The sequence below is a fragment of the Triplophysa dalaica genome, chromosome 21 (genome assembly GCF_015846415.1).
Source record: "Triplophysa dalaica isolate WHDGS20190420 chromosome 21, ASM1584641v1, whole genome shotgun sequence".
In the NCBI taxonomy this organism is placed as follows: domain Eukaryota; kingdom Metazoa; phylum Chordata; class Actinopteri; order Cypriniformes; family Nemacheilidae; genus Triplophysa; species Triplophysa dalaica.
In genome coordinates, this window is record NC_079562.1 from 14,270,557 (window position 1) to 14,292,816 (window position 22,260).

General features: G+C 37.0%; 1 protein-coding gene across 1 annotated transcript; it reads left to right on the plus strand.

Moving 5' to 3' along the window:
* The first annotated feature begins 6,996 nt into the window (after nt 1–6,996).
* nrtn (neurturin) lies at nt 6,997–19,604 on the plus strand. Its single transcript, XM_056735324.1, has 3 exons — nt 6,997–7,528; nt 16,539–16,803; nt 18,917–19,604. Exons 2-3 carry the CDS (start codon nt 16,566–16,568, stop codon nt 19,342–19,344), a joined length of 666 nt encoding a protein of 221 aa, XP_056591302.1. The 5' UTR covers nt 6,997–7,528; nt 16,539–16,565; the 3' UTR covers nt 19,345–19,604.
* The last annotated feature ends 2,656 nt before the right edge of the window (nt 19,605–22,260 follow it).

A 22,260-nucleotide genomic window follows, 5' to 3' on the forward strand; every position in this document is an offset into this window, starting at 1 on the left:
CCTGGTCCAAAGATATGCATGGTAGGTTGATTGGCATCTCTGGAAAAATTGTCCGTAGGGTGTGAGTGCGTGAGCGAATGAGTGAGTGTGTGTGCCCTGCAATGGGTTGGCACTCCATCCAGGGTGTATCCTGCCTTGATGCCCCGTGACCCGAGGTAGTTCGGAAAAGCGGTAGAAAATGGATGGATGGATGTTTTATCACCATCATAACTTCAAACTCAGTAACAAAAATAGAAAGTTTGTCTAAAATAAAAAATAAATAAAATTAGAATTTGGCATTATTCAACCAAAGGTTGTTTTTTTTCTACTAAAAGCTAAAGATTTTGTGTGGTGTATCATTAATCAGTGTCATCACAGATGCACACAATCAATACAGATTGTTGGGTTGTAGCTACAGCTGAAGCTCACGTGCATGAATGTTGGGGGAAGGGCGTGTCTGGCCTGAATTAAGGTGGTTGATGCACGAAAACACCCTGATAAAAAGGTTGACTGGCTCAAAGTATTTTGAGTATTTTGAAAATACAAAAATACTCATCTTAAATGTATTTAAATACAAATTACATTAGATTTTTCCAAAGGCTTTAAAATACAAAATACAAAATACTATTTTGTATTTCAAATACGTATTTTAAATACATGTATTTGAAATACTGCCCATCCCTGTCCATAGACGTATGCTTCCTCTCTCAAATCTGTAAAAAAATTATTTAGTCTCAACAATTAGGGATTGACTCTTTGGGTCAGTTTGCTGCCTGCTATTAACACCAGCGTATTATAGAGAAGTTCATTTAGATACATTTTCACATTATTTATAAACTGTGTTGTTGCCATGTATGCTTTCCTGTAGCTCAGTGGTAAGAGCATTGCGTTAACAACGCAAGGTTGTGGCTTCGTTCCCAGGGGATTGCAGATACCCAAGTATAAATGTATAGGATAAAGCAATGCAAGTCGCTTTGGATAAAAGCATCTGCCAAATGCATAAATGTAAAATGTAAACGCGTGCAGAGTTGAACAGAATCATCCCAAAACTAGCCCAATGATGGCATAAAAAACCCAAAAATATTTCACACCCATACATTAAATACATATTACATATAAATATACAGTCAATTTTGTGAAAAGAAAATTTATATACAAATAAAAATAAAATTCTGTCATCATTTACTTGCCTTCGAGTTGTTCCGAATCTGTATTAAATCAAAATATCTTCTTTTGTGCTCAACAGAACAAAAAAATGATAAAGGAATTTTTCCTACGATGGGAGTCAATGGGGGTCGAGATCTGTTTCGTTACAAGCATTCATCCAAATACCATTCTCTGTGTTCATCAGAACAAAGAAATGTGTACAGAACAACTCGAAGGTGAGTCAATGGTGACAGAATTAGCATTTTTGGGTGAAGTATCTCTTTATACCCGGAGTGAGAAATTTATGAAGTCTGTTATAAATCTAAAGCATGCCGGTCCTGAATAATTTACAGAGTGCTGGGTGTGGAGAATCCAATACACTGAAACCAAAGTCCGAAATCTCATCACTAGCAATATACTCCCAACACGCATATGCAACGTCTGCGGAAAACGATGAGGCACGTCTCCCCACGGATGACACTACGGGTTTTTGAAGGGCTTTTTTTCCCGACTGGTGTTCAAAACATGGACTGTTTCATAGGTGTATATATTCAGACCTAAAAGCTGACATCTTCTCCAGAACCCTTCACATCAGCTTGTGATCCTTGGGGAGGCGTGCAATCTGCACGCTAACATTTCTGCAAATTATTTAACGGAAGTACAATGATTTTCTGAATTTATGCTTTGAAAAACCCAGAAGGATCCTTTCTGAGCATTAATCCCAATTCAGAAAAAACAACAATCTGAAAATTTGTCGACTAACAAAAAAGGGATACAGTACAAAATGTTCCAGAACAGATGTTTCATTTGAAATATTCTTTATCATCACTAGACTGGTCTCCAAAAACGTTTTCAAAGATTAATTTGAACTTAATTAATACCATATTAATACATTTCTTGTTAAGATAATTGTAAATCTGTCATCATATTCTCATGTGATAAAGAGATTCCACGCTGATACCAAAAACATCTGTTCACGATATATGACTAACACGAGCTGTCTGGCCACGTGTGCAACACAATATCACTATAAATCTGACTTTATCTCTGAAAGTGCCTGTTGGGTCTTTAAAGATCTATAGCTGAGAAGCATCTTTACATACAACCAGGCTTTCCAGAGAAGGTTCTCAAGGTTTAGTGTGAAACTGAGATTATCACTGTAAGATTTGCAACAATTCACAGGAAAACTGTATAGAATGATTTTTATCTTCACACGACTAGAGCCACTGGAACTTGTTTCCGTATTGTTGGCGTAATGTCATCAAGAGCATGAACGTCTTGAGGTTAAGTGTGTCTTTATCAAGAACATCTTAACAAAAGCTTTATCCAGACAGTAAACAAAGCAACAACCTTTCGGTTAACACCTATGATGTTCTTCTCTTTTTGGACACAAAACCTTTTCCGTATGAAGTACATTCTTAAAATATGATTTAACGAACATATTTTGGATGAGAAAATGTTTTAAAAAAATGAACATTTATTTAATAATAAAAATAATACATTCTTTTAACAATAGCCGTTTTTGCAAAACTTCAATACCTAATTTTATAGCTCTCTTGAATTTATGTCGACATTTGTGTTAGGCCCAATAAAACACATTTATATAGCACAGAGATCCCAATGTTGCTGGCATGGTGAATTGGCTTAACATGCGTAAAAATAATGAAGCCTGCCTCATTTGATAAATAATCATTTTTCACATCCATTTACATATTTTGTATTGTATTTTACAGGAAAGTTGTTATTTGGAATATTCTTTATTCGTTCAAATGAATGCATTAACCAAGTAATAAGCATTTACTTAAAATCAACATTTATATATATATTTAAATGTTTGTCCCTGTCAATACATGTCATTATTGTTAGTTCATAATGCATTAACAAATGTTAACATTTACAATGTTTGATTTTAGTGATGTATTTGTAAATGCTGAAATGAACATGAACCATGATGAATACATGCTGTAGAAGTATTATTCATTGTTGGTTCATTTTAGCTAATGCATTATGTTCACAAATACAACCTTATTGTGGAGTGTTTAAAAAAAATGTTTCTTTGAATGCACTCCATCAAAATTTGGAAACAAACTGTTGATGTGCGTACGATTTGGCAGTGATGATTGTTGTAAATAAACCAGGACCAGTTTGACCCCAGATTTATACACATGTTTAATTGGGCAGTTAAATACCTTCCCCCTAAAAAAGAACAATGTAACCAGAACAAATGCTGTTGTTTAAGAAAATGAAAATGAGGGGTAATTCACTGCTTCTCATTATTATAATTTTCTCACCATATTTTTTAATGCTTCCTTATTTCCATCTCAAAGGGAATTTACTCTCAAAGCATTTACTCACCCTCAAGTTGTTCCAAACCTGTATAACTGTCTTTGTTCTAATGACATTCTTCCAAATATCTTTCTTTGTGTTCAACAGAACAAAGCCATCTATACAGGTTTGGAACAACTTGAGAGTGAGTAAATCTTAACAGAGTTTCCTTCCACACGGGTGAGTAATACGGATGTTGCCTTGTCATGTCTTAGACATGTTGCACATTATATTTTCTCTATTATTGTTTTGCTTGCTAATGTGGTGTGGTGATTATTGTGGGCCCGGTTTTATCACTTGTAAAGCATCATCCAAATATTTGTAAGCTCTAATTGGCCACAGGTATTTCATTAGCACTCTACTAGTCTTGCCGACTATGAGCCCTCTATTTTCTAAGCACAGATGTTAGCCCTGCACAGCTGTAAACCTGCACTTGTGGTTTCCATCACAGCGATTTCCTCCACGCTGGTGTTTACATCACAGCGGCTCTCTTTCCAGCCTCACCTGCTCTCTGTCCTCTGGCCAGTGCTCAATGTGACCTCCCATTAGAGAGAGGGAGGTCCGTCTCTTCATCTTCTTAATGGATGATAAACTAACAGCGGTGATTAACTGGGCTGGAATGTAAAATCTCCAGCTACAGTGGCTAACTTTTTTCAAACCACAACGCTCTTATTTCATGGAATTTTAAACACACAGCATTGAGATGGATTCCTGTTTAGTATTTACTGTAGCAGACCACACAAAATAGAGTTTCCCTTGCTTGAAAGTGAGATTTAAAGGAACAGTTCACCCAAAAACACTTCTTATTGTTGCTGAAAGAACATTTAGTAAAATAACTCTTCGCTGAGTAAAGAAAGTTATATGGGATTGAAACAATTCAAGGGTCAATGAATGATGACAATTTTTTTTTCTTTGATTTTTCTTACTTTACTGTTAATTAAAAAAAACATTTTACCTTCTTTGTCTGTATCTTTATGTGACTCAATGATAGTGAGATTAGATCTTTATATGTGAGCAACAGAAACAGAAACAGAAATATAAATAGAAAGAAATTGTTGAAATTTTAACAATACATTTTTAATTTAAATAAATATCTTGAAAACATTAAACCTTAATTTAAAGTCTGCAATATTTTTGACAAGATTGCAGTCTTCTCTAATCTGAGATTGTTGAGATATTGCACGATTTGTATCCTGCTTGTATGGCACTCAACACCGACGTCATTTTGGTGTTCCTTTCCCTTTCAAATGTACAATGCTCAAAATAGCTTCAGTCTACCAAAATGGTATAAAACCACTCCCCAGGTATCAGCCTGAATTATTTTCTGTGGGAACTGTCATGAACCATCATCACTTCATTATAGATTTCATTTGATGAACAATGATCTTTAAACATGTTGACTCAGGACTCGTCTGGGAGAGAGTGGTGCTTTAATCCAGCTATTTGACTTTGTCTGAGGCGTTTTCTAGGGTTGCACTTGAACATTTATAGGGCTTTGACATCCGTTCTGTTTTGGAGCTCAAAAGATTTTGTTGTGTTTGTATATTGGCTGTCAATCATGTTGACTTCCTAAAACCACAAGACTGTAATCATTAGCAAGCCTACAGGGAATCAAAGCTTAGCAATAAAACAACCAACGTACATCATACCTAAAGATTTGCACATACACCCAGTGGCAGCGCTAGGGGTGGGCTAAGTGTGCTGAAGCCCCGAATGTTTCAAGTAAAGCCCAGAATGTTTTATTACCATGGCGTGTACGAATCCCTTGGGGGCCGTTTACATTTTGCGTCTTTTGCGTGTCTACCAATGGGCAAATGTGAGTGGGTCCTTAATAGAATTTAAAATGAAGAAAATATTTGAAAATGGCTAAAAGGTGTTTATAATAAAGTGTATGGTGAGGTTAAGGGTAGTAGAGAGGTCTTAGTCATCTATTTAACCATTTTTATACATACAATCATTTACACTCTTATTATTATTGTATATTGTCTTGGCTTTCCAAACGTTTGGACGTCAGTCCTTAGTGGCTAAAACTGGAACTCTTACTGAATGTATAGCCACCTCCACACAAGAGAAGACCAAACATCATCTGAAAAAATATGATATTCACATTGAAATATTAAAATGACTAAAAATAAAATGTTATTCAAATTAATATTTAAAATGTTAAATTGTTATAAAAATGTAATTAAATTTGCAGTGTCCATTTTTTTTACAGAATTGTTTTATTAATGAGTTTAAAACTAACCTGCAAATTTACAGTTTACTGTAAAATAATATGAAAAGCATGTAATTTTAAAACATGGTCATAATTTCATTTTTACTTTTCTCTGGCGCTCTATCTGCCAGAATGTTACAGTTTTTTACAGGATGTTTATTTTTATAAATTCATTTATTTATGAGTGCTATATAGATATGCAAATTTAGTAGCTCGCTAGTCAAGTTCACTTTGACATCAAAAGTGATGTGATATTAAATGGCGCAATGTCAAAACGATTTAAAGCTCACCTAGTTTCACAGCGGCATTGTGTCGCTCTTCAGCATTTTGGCATGAACGTTAGGGCTTGAACATTTCATGTTTTTGCCAACATGATTTCCCAGAAGATCAAGTCTGGTATTTCATCAGTTGCATTGAAATGAATAAAGAGCTGTTGACACATTGCACAAACATGCCACATAATGCAGTCACACTATATATGTTATCACAATAGAAGCGTAATAATCTGCTCTATCCCTATAAAGCGTGCAATACAGGCTTAAGTTAAGAACATTTCAAATAAGAAAAACATTTAAATGATAATAATGCTGACTTTATGGTTAGTTACACCTTAAACGTTCATTATTCACATTTATACGTTTTAAGTCAATATTCTATAATTCAAAACATCAACCAGAATGTCTGAAGAATATGAATACAGTGCAGGATGACACAAAACAAGTTTTACAGGATTACAGATGGATTTTGCAAATTGTCTCGCATTTCTACCAGGGACCTCAAAATAACCAAAGACTTAAAGTAAACGTCCGCAATGAACAGTGGGTGGAGCTTGTGTGTGAAAAGTGTGTTTTTTCACTACGCACTCTTTACCCTCTCTCCACCTCTCCAGCAGTACGAGAAACTCATCTCTAATGTCCCGGTGCTGCTCTCAGAGTCAGTTGCTCTCATGCCTCTTTAATTCAGTTCAACTGTCAGGATTGTTTCATTACGTGGCTCACCGTGTACAAGCTGCCAAAGGCTTCTAATCCTCAAGTGTGAAAAGGATCACAGAGAAGGTGGCATTTACTGTGAGCCAAAAACTGGAAGCGTTGGACTGGTACCTGACTCTTGGACCTCTTTCTGTTATGGGACTCTTTTCACAGCTTTAGATACCAGAAGAAATGGTGATCTGTTTGATGAAATGTCCACAAAGGAAAGGACATTTTTGGCTTCATGGGAACATGCATGTGCCTCTCTGTGAAGGAGTATGACAGGATTTTGGCTTCTGTAGGGACTTGCAATCAGCTTTTCCTCACCTTAATGAATCATTCCTGAGGAATCTGTAAGTTAAACATCTGTTTTCAGCTGATATGTGTGAAGATGTAATTGAAGAACCTGCAGAGTAAACATTTAAAAGACTGCACATGAACAGTTGCTTCTGTAAACAGATGAACAAGTGCTTCCAAATTCCTCTGATCGTTTATAGGAGTTCGCGGGTGTTTTGACTGACAGATGGTTGGCAAACACTTGCCCTTGTTTGCCTGGAAGTGTAATGGTTTTTATTTTCAAGGTCTGTATTTGAGGCTCGTTACACTTCACAGTAGACATTTTTGTTAACGTTTGCAAAAGGTCTCTTAATGCTTTGCCTCTACGTTTGCCTGCAAATCCCTGAAGTCAGAATGGGAATCTGTGGATATTTTTTGCACCTTCAGCATCCTTGGATATCGACAGGATCTGGCAACGAATGAATTTTCTCTGGACACTCTTCAATTCATACATTTTACAGACAGACACAACTGTTTAGGGGCTGGAATATTGATCAATGACGTACCCAGAGGTCAGCTGAACAGACACGCTGTGAGGTCTGGATAAAACGGGCAGACGGTAAGAGCGCATCCTGTTTTCTCAGCTTAACTACAGATTAGGACTTTTACACAAGAACATTATACACTAGTTAATTCAACAGCTAACATGACAGAACAGTGAACAATTCTAAGTTCATGCCATTTCTACATATGTATTACAGGTTGTACATGCATCATAAAAACTTAAGTAAACTATTTTAGTAAAATACGTTAACTGTATAATAATAAATGCTGTATATTGTTCATGACATGATATCTACAAGTTTACACCCAGTGTGTTTGTAAAACATTGCATAAGTTGTATTGTAAAATGTTACCTTTATTACAATGACTTAGACTGGAACAATGCCACAGTCTTACTTGATTAAAATGGGTAAATTTTCATTTTTTTTATTTCCTATATTTCTTTCCTTGTGAAAAAAGACCTTTTGTAATAACATTCTTTCAACGAATGTCTTACACTGAATCCTTTCCAGTTGCGGACAAGCTTGGTTTACATTAAATGATGTGAGCCAGAGGAATGCCAGATAATATCTGCATTGACAGTATATATCATCTACATCATTCCAGCTAAACTGAAAGAGACATCATGATGTCCTCTCACCTGCTTTATTGTTGACTCAACCTGCTCTTTCAAAGATAAACTCAAAGCTGTTGTCAGGAGTTCTGATATCTGATATAGCACCTCTATAGGACTTTTTCACACCACATATGTACACGATTGCGTATGCACACATTTTTGCACCCCAGTTTTTTGTTATTGATTTAATGTTGAATCAATGTTAACGGTACAATGTATGAAAATGAGCAGCTTCTAGTGGTGAGGTTGTGAATTGCAACCAAAAGCTCACTCCACCCCTCCCTTTCGAAGCACTACGGTGGCTGACACAGGACTAAGATGTTGTCAAGTATTTGCTTCTTTGCAGGAGATAATCAAGTGTAGCATTAGTTCTGGCAGGTGAATCTCGCTTGTATAGGCCAATCACATCAGGTGCAGCTAATCGATGTTAACAAATAGACTGCGTCCGATTTCAATTGCATATCTTTACCTCTTATCAACTACTTAATCGTGCTGCACTCAAAACCCACCTCCATCCCCATCTCCTCCATTTCTGCCTGTTTCTGTCTGATCATTTAAAGGGCCGCAAATCCAGTTGTGTTCTGCAATGTAAAAAAGTCAGTGATATCCCCAGAATGTCTCTGTAAAGTTTCAGTTCAAAATGCACCACATATCTTTCATTACAATATGTTGAACATGGCCATTTGTGACTGCAATGGAAAACGTGCAGTTTTTGTGTGTGTCTCTTTAAATGCAAATGAGCTTCTGCTCCCCTCCCCTCATGCACAATATGACGCAGAGCACTTACACATGTGCTTTGGGTGACAAGCAATATGGCGGAAAGCAAAATTACGTCTGCAATGTCCTATCTTCCAAACCCATACACTAACTGCAATAAAAATCACTTTAATGCCTTGTTCATAACTACAAATCAAATGGAGATGACAAAAACATAGATAGAACAACATATGCCATGCGAAATGTCGGCAATTGATGATTAATCATGTGCATGCATATTACTAACAGACATAAACACAGATATAGGCCAAAACATGCAAGAAATCCATGCTATACTGACAGGCCATCGGGTCCCAGAGCTTTGATTTTTCAACCTTTCCGGCTACCGGGAGCTCTAGCTCCTGACCTATTGGTCGACTTCGACTCAAAGTCTTTCCGGACCGGAGATACGGACCAGTGAATGTTGGTTTGTCTATCCAAATAAAGAGCTTCTTAACACCAGCTCCGAGGTCGCAAGGGGCCAAACTTGGGCTTGTCGGAAAGGTCTCATCCCAACCTCCTTTTATGTTCCACTTTACATCCAACAACAGCACATATTTGTTGTTTCTTAGAGATTTTTGTCGCTGGCTAGTGGCTACATCTGCTCTTGCCTGAAAATGGCTGACAGCGTGTCTCTGGCTGAAAGTGGACCTAAGCGCTCATAAGGCGGAGTCTGTTAGCGGTCATGGGGAGGAGTAAACAATGTGACATCAGATTGTTAGGGGATCCCCAACAGCCGGTTTTGTTTCACTGTTGTGGTTTAAAGGAGGTTACAAAAAGAAGAATAGATTGATTTGTATAATAACAGGGTGTTACTGCACACACGATGGCGACTCAATTTCTAATTTAACCCTGTTATGCATCATGAACCAATCTGGTTCCCCAGGTGGGGTGGACATGTATAGCTGCGCTCCCGCTATGTCCCTGTAATGCTGCATGAACTGCCCAGAACAGTTTCATTCCGCCAACCTTAAATATATTCCATTCCATTTTCTACCGCTTATCCGAACTACCTCGGGTCACGGGGAGCCTGCGCCTATCTCAGGAGTCATCGGGCATCAAGGCAGGATACACCCTGGATGGAGTGCCAACCCATCGCAGGGCACACACACTCACTCATTCACTCACACACTCACACCCTACGGACAATTTTTCCAGAGATGCCAATCAACCTACCATGCATGTCTTTGGACCAGGGGAGGAAACTGGAGTACCCGGAGGAAACCCCGAGGCACGGGGAGAACATGCAAACTCCACACACACAAGTCGGAAGCGGGAATCGAACCCCCAACCCTGGAGGTGTGAGGCGAACGTGCTAACCCACTAAGCCACCGTGCCCCCCACCTTAAATATATGCTATTGTTAATTGTTTGACGACAGTGTTCCTGACAGAAATGTATTTACCGAAATGCACTCTGTAGAAGAGTTTGTCCGTTATAGTGCTACTGTAGAAACAACATGGTGAATTTAAAGTAAGTCGACCTCCGGCGTATGTAGAAAGAAATCGCTCATTCTAAGGGAATAAAAACAAAACGGCTCATTATGTAAGGTCTATATACATCTATGAAGATACAGTTATCTGTGGATCCTTCCAAAAAATGACCTTTCAATTGGTTGTTCTCAACGTCGTTTCAACATTAAATCAATTACCCAACAGAAAGTGCGCTGTTCATAACATAAAACACTTTAATTATACTTCATAAACGTTATGTTGCATAAGACTGTCTGTGTCCTACAGTTGCACCAACTCTTTAACTCTTATGAACTTCCTGTTAAGATCTTTCACACTGAGTCGGAAAACGTGTTTTACAATTCCCTTCATCTTTCTGTTGTAATTTCTCAGTTTGTGCTAAATGATTCCATTAGTGGACATTGAAATTGAATGCTGCTGTGGTTTAAAGGTCCAATTAGATTAATCGTTCACAGAAAAGCCCATCCATTCATCATCATCTGGATGAAATAACATCTGCCCATAGAAGTTTATGATAGACAGCCAAAAGAAACAGAGCTTCACCTGAGCTCATGTTCTGCATCCCAACACAAAATGTGTTGTTGTCGTTGTATTAATACCTGTAGGGTGTAGCATTGTGATTTGACATCCTGTTATGATACAGTGCAGGGTGTGGAAATGTTTCTCAAAGAAACATTCCTCTTTGACTTCAGTTCGGTTGAAAACTGTCATTCTGAGAATCAATGATAGTGAATGTTTGGGTGATCGATGAGAGTGAGTATTAATCCTGAATGAGAGCGATGACATGGGTATAGTGGGACTACAAAGTACTAACTAAATGGGTAATTTTGTCGAAATACCTTATTTATTGATACAGCCATGGAAAAAATTAAGAGACCATTCAAAATTTTCATTTCAAATCAGTATTTCTAGATGTATTGTGGTCACTCCAGTCCAGTGTCTGTTAAATTTCTACAAAATCAAACCTCAGGAGTGAAATAACGTCATCCAACAGCAGTGTGAAAGACTGACAGCATACAAAGACACATGAAAACTGTGATTAAAATCCAGGTTATCGCTTAAAAAATAATCTGAATAATACTGAAAAGTGAAGGTTAACCTGTTTTCTTTACCATGTTTGAGGTCCGATAAAATATCTCTGAAAAAAAATTCTGCTGTCTGTTATCTATTATTTTTACCTGATTCTCCAGCTTTCATTTTCGTCAAATAAATGCAGATAGAAATAATATTTTTATTTGAAATTTGGGAGAAATATTGTTAAAAACGAACACCTATAAATAGTAATTTTATTAAATCAGAAAAAATGGTATCTTACATTTTTCCATAGCTGTATATACATTTTAAATTACATTATTTTATATTAAATGCAATTCTACGTCTGGTTATTATTTCTTTGTTAACTTGATAGATTGTCAGTTTGAATACAACTTGTTGACGTTGACACATTGAATCACCTTGACTTAGAACATTTGCCCTGTGTATGTAAAAGTCTGTCGGGTGTAACTAAAAGATACACCCTAAGCATAATTAAACTTAATGTTTCCTTTGGGAGCTACTTCAGAGATCCGGTTGTTTGGCTGCCATATCATTTGTCTTTTTTATACACTGTGCAATAATATCCACAGTAGTTCATGCATGTCTCATGAATCTTCCACACATTTGCAATTCATAAACATGATCGAAACGAAACTCTTAAGTTACATTCACATCCCTTAACTGTAAAAATAAACAACGTCCTGAATTTCACCCATTCACAGTACAACTGAGAAACATCACGGTGGCTTTGTTTCGTTAAAGAGGCATCTGGTCATTTTCAATAAGTCCTGATGCTGTAGTGGTGGTCAACTGAACTCAAGCCCAGAGCTGTAGGGTAACCCAACACAGCAAATCACAGAGTCGGAGATTCAGAAGCCAGAGCAGCAGCACTGATTTTCTGAAACTATTTAGCACCTAAACTTCCTCTGACTCGACAGATAAAGAGAAAAAGTCACTTGAGTCTGATCTCACAGTGTACATGAAATGGACTAAGAACTTCATATCTCTTTTCAACATATCGTCATTCAAAAGTTAACAAGAGTGAAGTTAACATAAACTGGGGTTGTGGCGGGCTAATGGTTAAAGATCTGGGCTTCTCACTCAAGTCTGATCTCAGGAAGATGTTGAGCCGAAACCTGAATGGATGCTGCTGCAGTGGTCATTTGCTCACATGGCAGGCATTAACGTGAATGCCTCCATGAGATGATTCAACTTGTTATAAACCTTTGAAAGCTTTCTTAAGCTCTTGGATGGAATGTACATTTTTTTTACATGCACTGCAAGAATAGCAATTAGACCTACAGTTTCCATGTTGTTTTTTTAAGCATGAAACTATGAATAGTGTAAAAACAGGTATATTTTACCCTCTTTGCTATACCTTCAATGTCACCGACCTTTTCACGTCACTTTCTTGCATCTCCAAAGTAAATAGTCATAGAGTGCTTATGGCTTAGAGGTGAAATAGACTGATAGCCTTATCTTACAGGAATTCCAAACAATATTGACTATTCCAGGGTAAACTTATGTGAATTTGTGCGATGTGAGGCAATACTGAAGCTCCACCCTAACCTAAACGTTATTGCAGCGAATGCAAATTGTACTAAAACATACCAATGAGATTGTAATTCCTCCGATACATTTACCGATATCAGATTATTCAGTGTGATACAGAGCACAAATACACTGCATTTTTCTGTCCTCTTTATTGACAGGATATATCAGCCCCTGATCATCCACTGTTTATAAACTATCGGCTGATAGTATGAAACAGTGCTTTTATCAAACAATACCGTTTGTTGGCCAAAATATCGGTACATCTCTAATACTTTCAATTGTCGGCATTGATTCTGTTTCATCCAAAAGCAGTTTATCAAAGCTAAATTCACACTGAAAAGGTGAAAATCATAAGAAAGAGTAGATACTATTTTGCTGAACCACCATTATATAGAACAGCGTTTTCTGGCTCATTAATGTCATCGTGAGGATTTATTTAATTAGACGTAAAACTTGTCAGACCTGAGAAATAAACTACTGGTAAGTACAAGCATGGGACAGGTAATAAAGTGTGTGATGTCATAATTATGGTTATGCATCAAGTCTTTATTAAAAAAGCTTTTTTTACCGCAGCCCAACACCCCACCCTATTTTCCAGTCGCACCCTTGACAAAACAACACCCTTGACTCCAGTCGTCTCACTCATATACACAAACAGTCAAAATATGAGTATTAATATCTATCTGACAAAACGAAATGACATCATCAGTGCAAGAACAATCCTGCAAACAGACATCCAGCATCACAGCACATGATGGAGGTTATTTTCTATTTTCACTCAAGCCTGAGAAACGTGCTTGTAGGAAATTGTGGCTCTTGGGACACAATTGTAGCCATCTTGTAAGTTTCGAGTGCCCACTTGACTAGACAATTTATTTCAGAATGTTCCATAAACAGAGATCAGCTAATGTTCACTTCCCTTGAAAGAGTTTAGAGTGCCATTGCTTCCAAAAGGACCCACAGAACAATCGTGTGTTTCCTAATAAGGAGACGCTGTGCTAAATAGTGTGATTTGTGAAGGGTGTATCCCGGTTGGAGTTCTCCTTGTGTCTGAAGCATGAGAATAAAACAAAGAGACAGTTTTTCTATATTTCATTTGAGGGGTTATTAGTTATGGTTTGTTAAGACAAGACTAAAATAATACACTGTTTTTCAGTAACTCTCACTCTCTCTCTCTCTGCTGTGAGTATCATGAACCCCCCACAGACATTTTCAAATCACAACTTGCATTCCGAAAGTAAAGCTTTTTCTTAGCTTTTTTTGGAGGTGTATGAACGAGCTTCTATTTCACATGAATACTAATTCATTTATTACAAAAGATTTTATCAGAATAGGTCGATGACTTAATTTGATATATTAACTAAAACTATACACATACTGTATTAATGAAGATAACCCATTGCGTTCTGTTGTTATTAAACTTGGGTGTGTGATTTGGTCAGTGTCTTCATGAAATCAAAATATTTGTTTTGGCATTTAGTATGAGGCCTTTAGGATATCTAAACTAAATTTGCATCTAAATGAAAGATGCATTAAAAACGTAGTCTCTCACTTCCACCAAAATGGACCAACAAGTTTTATGCCATTATTCTGCACCTCAGTTTCTCATCAGATCTGACCAATCAAAAGCTCTCCTTAATCTAGAGAATCCAGCACCCGCATCTGCTATAATGGCTATTTTTAAAGGTCAGGAACCAATCCAAACTATGGATTGCATGAAACAAAGCTGCAGATTTCAAGGCTTGTCAGTGAGTCTTTAAAATTATAATAAAATAATCACAGCTCAATACCTGCAGACACTTATAAGACACCTATGAAGAGCTTATTTGCAAAGACAGATGACTCCTTTTTTTTAAGAATTCAAAAGTCTTGTTTTCTATGTTATCGTGTTTCTATTGTGTTCGTTTTTTGTGTGTGTTATTATTTCTCAATCCAAACAATTCAACTTGAGTTTGACTGATAGTAATTGAAAATGCCGAATAAAAAACAAAACATTGGAAAATTTGCTTTTTTAATTTATTTTTTGCAATTGAACGCTTCATACGTTTTGCTATAATTTTAACAAAAAGAAAAACTGTAATGCAAATTTAAACACTACAAAGTATATAGCAGAGTTTAAGTTCAGAGAGTGAACCCTTATAAACAAATGAATTCATGAATAAACTGGAGAACTTTCTGATGTGGGTCAAGTGCTCTCAGAAACCCAACTTGATGTTACCACTTATGCCCCTCTCAAAACGCATCTTCTGTTTCTATAGCATGTAGGCTAGGTACTGACAGATAATTCATATCTTTAATTTTCCATGTTTTTCTGGATTGTTTAAGCAGAGGTTAGTATTATCTAGTGCATTCTTATAAGGTCTGGTGAAGCGTTTGAGAGACTGCAGCCTGCTTAAGTTCTCAGTCTCTGTAAGATCGGCATTTCCTGATTTCAGCTGCTGAATTGTTTGGGACCTCCAGTCGGCCCTAAAGAATCTAAGAGATCAATTTAAGATCAACAAATCAATTGTTTAAAACTGTTTAACGTTTTAAAGGCAGGAAATTCAAAGACATGTTGAATGGCACAAACAACTAAGCATATGACATCATGCTTTGCGTTCCGTTGTGTGTCAAAAGAAAGAAACATCTATTTATATCTATTTAAAAAAGAGACGGTTAAACATTGCAGTTGAGAACAATGTGACACCATGTGCAAACTACTTTTTATGTATGTTATCAATCTTATAATTTAAGATGAAAACCATCATACACCACAATATTGTGTACATTATCATATTGTTATTTGGACACTTGGACAGATATGTTTTTCTTAGAAGTACCTTTGAGACGTAATACAATCATACTGTACCATGCTATTATCATCTAGTTACTCTATTCATGTAACGTAGCTGAACAATAAGGTGGAATAAAGGCGGTGGAATAAGGAGGAATAAACATACGAGGCAGACGTGTGTCCAGAGACCAAACAAAATCAAATAAATAGCCGGATTTATAAATAGGGAAAGAGCCGAAGAAGAAACAAACTGATATATTTTTCCTGTCAGTTGTCTAGTTGCCAAAGCAGAACACTGTGGAATAAATGGACACAAAATCTGTTTTGTTATGACTTTCCATTTATTTCCCATTTGATATAGTAAAACAATAAACAAAAGCATCCTGGGTCCACATGTGATGTTTGTATGACATTGTTCCTCTTTGGACGGTCCACACCTGTGTGCTCAGAAAACGTCCACCAGAATGAGATCAACAGAGGAGAGCCGCATGGCAAAACCACTTGTGCAAACATCTGTGAATGAAATCTGTTTTTTTCGTAGTTGAAAGATGTAGAAAACACGGATGTTTTACTTTTGGCTTGGTATTTGTTGGTAACTCCTTTAGCTGTTGAGCCACCGACCTTGAGACATATTTCACAATAACAATGCTGTCAAATATCGATTTCAGCAACGAATCAAGTTGAAAATATGTAACACAAAATTTGGGTGGAAGCTTCGGCATGGTCCATTTAACTCCTGCTGGTAGCTGTAGCTGCACTATTTTGAAAACAAGAAGCCATGGTCATGTACTCTGATAAAACAAATGTTCTCCAGGCAACAAATATTGCTTTTGAGTGATGATTATCTGTTTGTTCTTCAGGGGCCCAATGCTTCTCCTCATTCTAAGATGAAGTTATGGAAGTTTGCTGCCATTGGCCTGATTCTCTGTGGTGCTGCGGCTGCGCTCTCTCTCCTCATCTTTAAAGCCACACCCTATACCAGAGCCCCGCCCCCTCCTGCCCACAGCAGAGCTTCATCCTCATCGTCTACATCTACATCCTCCAACTCCTCGTCCTCCGTTGGGACAGGTGGACGACAGCGGAGGGTCAGATCTGCTGAAAGTGGAAACTCTCTCATCACAGAATGTAAGACAGAGATTCCTTAACAACATTTACTTCAGACTTATGTAAAATCAGCACTAAAAGAAAATCAATACATTACAGTACATGAATCATGCAGGCCTTCCAGATGGAACAGTTTACATTAGATCAGTCTAACCCGGCAAACATTTTCCTGAAGGAAATACACAAAGGGTTGAGCGAGGTACAAACATCCTAACTCGGGATTAATTGTAAAATGGACATTTGCACAATTTTACAGGAATGGGCGAGCTGTTGCACTGACAGTGAAAAGTTTTGATGTGTTTGAATGGAGATACTGAAAATGGAGCATGAAAGTTAATTTCTTCATTCTTCGTTGTTATTCATTTATTTCTGAGGGGTTACATGTAAAATAGTAAATGTAAAAAATCTCCAAATTTATAATGATGTAATATTCCAATATGAAAATAATGTTAAAGGGACAGGTTACCCAAAAATGTTCTCACCCTAAAGTTGTTCCAAACCTGTATACATTTCTTTGTCCTGATGATTCGTTTTCGGATTCGATTAATAAGACTAGTTGTTATAATCCCAATATTCCAACACAGTTGAATTGCCCGATAGGACATTTCACACACCTTAATCATGGGGGAAGCAGTCAAGCATATGAATAGAAGAAAGGAGGTCTGAGGTTCCACTGGTTCGTCGGGTAGGCATCCTCTGTGTTTGGGGGATAAAATTTTATAGAAATGCATAGCATACATGCCTTTCCTTTGCTATTATCAGAGAGACATCTCATGAGTTGTGTGTCCCAATTTCATCACATTATCCTGAGTGACAGATGCCATTTGGTGAGGTGAAACACAGAGAGAGGTATATAAAATATATAATACACCATACACTGTAAAAAAATTAAAAAAACGTTGAACTTTTTCTGGCAGCTGGCAACTCTAACTTTCTGTAAATTTACAGTTTTGACTGTATTTTAAAAAGGTACAGTTCTTTTACATTATGCGTGGAAAAACTGTAAAATAAATGACAGAAAGAATTGTAAAATTACAGGTTTTTAGTGGGAAAAAGACTGAAGCATCTGAAAAATGACAAAGAGCTTCTAGGTACACTTTTGTATACCCGAGACTCAGATCGATGAACAATGCAGCTGTAAGCAGGCTGCCCGTTGTCTTTCCGGGGCTCTCAAAACTACTCACAGCTCTCTTTAACTAGGTGCAGAAAAAAACAGCACTTTATTTATGAATGACACAATTCTGTGCGCTACAATATCCTCGTGATTGTTTTCTTAAGTATGTCGTCATTGGTGTGAAGTGCTTTCATTTTGCTGGAGGTAAGCAACCAAGTTAGTTAACAGGTCTTGTGTCATATTAAGTAAGCTGCATTTATAACAAAGATTGGCAAAGATGGAGATGTCATGTTAATGCACACGCCTTTGTCCTCTGCTTGTGACGTACACTCCACTTTGTGCCGTTGTAAACTGAAGAATGCACTAAATAACGCAGCCTGCTGCCGTTTTTATTATAAGAGATTTGAAGAGATCTATAAAGCGATCTCGTACAAATGACATAATTACTAAAAAAATTTTAGGGGGGCTAAGGTAGAACTTTAGGCCCACCTAAAAAGTGCCTAGCAACGCCACTGACAACTCCCCTTATTTTATTTCTAAAATGCTCCTTATTTCAATGTAAAATAAATATATATTTGAGATGGTGGTCTAGTGGGTTAAACCACTGAACTGGTAAATCAAAGGTTGCTGGTTCGATCCCAGCATCCACCACCTGTGTGTCCTTGAGCAAGACACTTTACTCCATGTTGCTCCAGGGGGATTGTCCCTGTAATAAGTGCACTGTAAGTCGCTTTGGATAAAAGCGTCTGCCAAATGACTTAATGTAATATTTTATGTCAAATAACAAAACTAAACTGCATTTTTTGTTTTTAAATCAAAGTTTAAACAAAATAAAACAAAAGTCTTAGTAAACAGAGCAGCCCTTGCTTTTCAAAACATGTAATGCGAGTTAAGTAACATCTCAACCGACTTGAATCGTCAGATTGTATAATCGATTTTAACCGGCTCATGGTGAATCGTTACATGTCTAATGCTATCCCAGCATAATTAATCAAACCTCTGTTTTTTTCTTTACATCAGTCATGGAAATCTTCCAGACCTTCACAGAGGGTGAGCTGAAGCAGATTATCGGGACCTTGGTGGAAAGAAAAGCCCGCAAAGATGCACTACAGAGCAAAAGAACTAAACGTGCCAAGAAGCGCGGCAAACCCTGCTCTTTACGAGACGTGGAGGTGACGGTCAGTCAGCTAGGTCTGGGATACTTCAGCGACGAAACGATAGTCTTCCATTACTGCAGCGGAAAGTGCACCGCCAACCGCAAAAACTATGACCTGACGCTGGCGTTCATGAAACGCTCACGGTTGCTCACTAGGGATCAGAGGGAGAAAGCTCGACACAGCCCCTGCTGTAGGCCCATCGCTTACGAGGAGGATACCTCCTTCCTTGATAACTTCAGTGAATTTCACACAATCCATGAGATTTCGGCCAAGGCATGTGGATGTGTATGAGGATCGTAACCTTTAAAGCACCCTTTGAGGACAGGAAGAAAAACATGTTTATTTATTCAAAACATATTTCTAGATGGAAAAGACAAAGAACCAAAATGCTGCACGGGAAGAATTCCACACGTTCGGATCTAATAATGTCTCTAATTTGGGCTTAAAGGGATAGTTCACAAAAAAAAGAAAATTCTGTCAATATTTATTCACCCTCATGTCATTACAAACCTGGATGACTTTCCACAGCGCAACACAAAAAACGTTTTGAACCTAACAACATTGACCCCTATTGACTTTCATTGTATAGACACAAAATCACAAAAAATTATTCTCAAAATATCTTCTTTTGTGTCCCACAGAAGAAAGAGTCAAATACAGGTTCTGATTGACATGATGCTGAATAAATGATGACTGGTGAATCTTTCATTTTGCTTGAACAATCCCTTTAAAGCACTGATTTGGGATGTACTTCATTGCCTTCAAGAGACATGAACACTGAATGAGGGTTGTCAGATTCTACATAAACAATATTAAAAATATATTAAAACAATATCTGTTATATTGTTGTTGCTATTGAGACGCTGCTGTATATGTCGTTTATAATGCCTTCATAGGTCGACTTTCGAAAAGCTTGAAATGTTGGGTGGATGAAATAATGCAGAACATTTATATGGGCATCGGTTGGAAAAATGAATGCAAAATATCTAGACCAAAAGTAAACACATCCTCATTGTGATGGAAAAGGAAGCAACTGGCCAGTATAGTAAAAGGGATCGTATTTCAGAAACCATCAGATTCAAATGATTTTATATTCAGTGTCCATATTAAACATCTACCTCAACACTGATAGTCAACATGATCCACAAGGTGAAGATAATACTGATGGGTAAAAACTTTTTAATGGAAAAGTGGATCCGAAATGAAAATTCTTTCATTGTTTACTCAATTCAAACCTGTATGACTTTCTTTTTTCTGTGGAACACAAAACTCACACTGGTTTTGTGTCTATACAATAGAAGTGAATGGATACCGCCATTGTTCGGTGACCGACATTCTCCAAAATATCTTCATTTTTGTTCTGAAGAAAAAAGAAAGTCTTACAGGCTTGCAATGACAATAATAAATGATGACAGAATTTTGTTTTTGGGTGAACTATCCCTTTAATTCAAACATTCTCCTAGGAATGCAAATAGAATTTCTATTAAATGATAATATTGTATAATTTAGATGCATACATTGAATAACTTGGAATCGTTCATTCCAAAAAGTGATAATATTCCGCATTCCTTATATTTTTTGGATATATATCACAGTATTTTGAAGCAGTACTGCAATGTCTCCACATTCTCATTTATGTTTTCAACATTTGTCTGATGTCTGCATTTTGCTTTGACGATCGAATTCCGAATAATAGTTAAGGCTCATTGTCACATGGCTTTCATGCCTAAAGATCTTTACCCTCAGTCAATTCTCTGTTTCTCAAATTAAACAGCACAAAAGAAGAAAAGTAATGCACAATGCCGAAAGTTCACATAGAGCAACACTCCCAAAACAAAACTTCTGTTTAACGCTAATGTGTCTTTGGCTCTTCTGTATTGGCGTTTGAGGGGAAACCTCTCAGCAGAATCTGATGTATTTTGAGCGCTGTGTCAGAAAATCCATGCCTGAGGTCTTTCCCTAGTTAACCCGACCAAATCCACTTCATCCTGTAGGCTAATAGATGAGTCTAATCCACTTAGCTCCTGTCAAGCGTTGGACAAAAATACTAAGGAACTAAAGTGGAAAGAATGGGCACCTGCAAAAATACCAAATGAGGCTAGAGTCTTTAAATGAGTTGAACTGAAATACTCGGTAACAATTTCCTTGAAGCATTTATGTATAATCCATTATATTGAGTTATTAAAGGGTAAAATGCATAATAATTCTAACGGGTTTTTAAATGCATTATATGTAGTTGTAGAGAATTATAATCGTTTAAAATGTGTAGTGTAACAATGAATTGCTAAGTGTTATAATGTTTTAACTGTAATAATAGTTATTGACAATTCATTGCAATGCTTTAAAACTACTTTTATAATGCATTATACATACATGCTTCAAGGAAAGTGCTCCCAAATACTCTCTAGTAATCAGATAAGAAATACAGATACTAGATAAGACGAATTCCATGTTTCACACTCCAACCATACGCTTCATGTAACAATTGCAAATGTGATAAAAGTGGCCGATTCGGTTTTCTCTGAAAAAAGAATTGAAAAAACATCTATTGATTGACCAATGCATGTATATGAGAGTGAACGCAAGTAGTTTCCTTGCACTCAGGAAACAGATGAGTGGCCTTTTAAGCCCGACATAAGTCTGATCAGTTCATTAGAGTAATTACAGTCGAGAAGTTAAGCCCTAACAGCACCAGCCCTTAAAACTTAAGACACCATGTGCTTAAATAACTCTTTGTGCTCATGTAACACACGTTCATTCAAAATTGCATTGAATCATTTTATGTTTATGTATGTATTTAGTTCTTCGTATAGACAAATATATATGTATATATAAAACTAAAGCAAAGGTTTATGCAATTCCCTAATGTTGTTTACTTTGTGCATGTATATGGTTGTAAGATTGTAAGATTCGCATGCCAGGAATATAAAATGTCCAGATCGAATACCTTGTATCCACATTCATAATCTAATACCATATGCGTTCAAAAGGAAATAACTGGAATCAGACAGGAGAGAGATCATATTTGCTTCTTAACTTTCTTTAGCATAACTGCTATATGTCCATCCATATGGCCTGTTGGTCCAGTGCGTGCACAAACACACACACACACACACACACACACACAGCCTTTCAGTTCAAGGATTGTTGGACCCTGATGACCAACTGCAATAAATATTGATGCAATGCATCTATATAACATGTGTA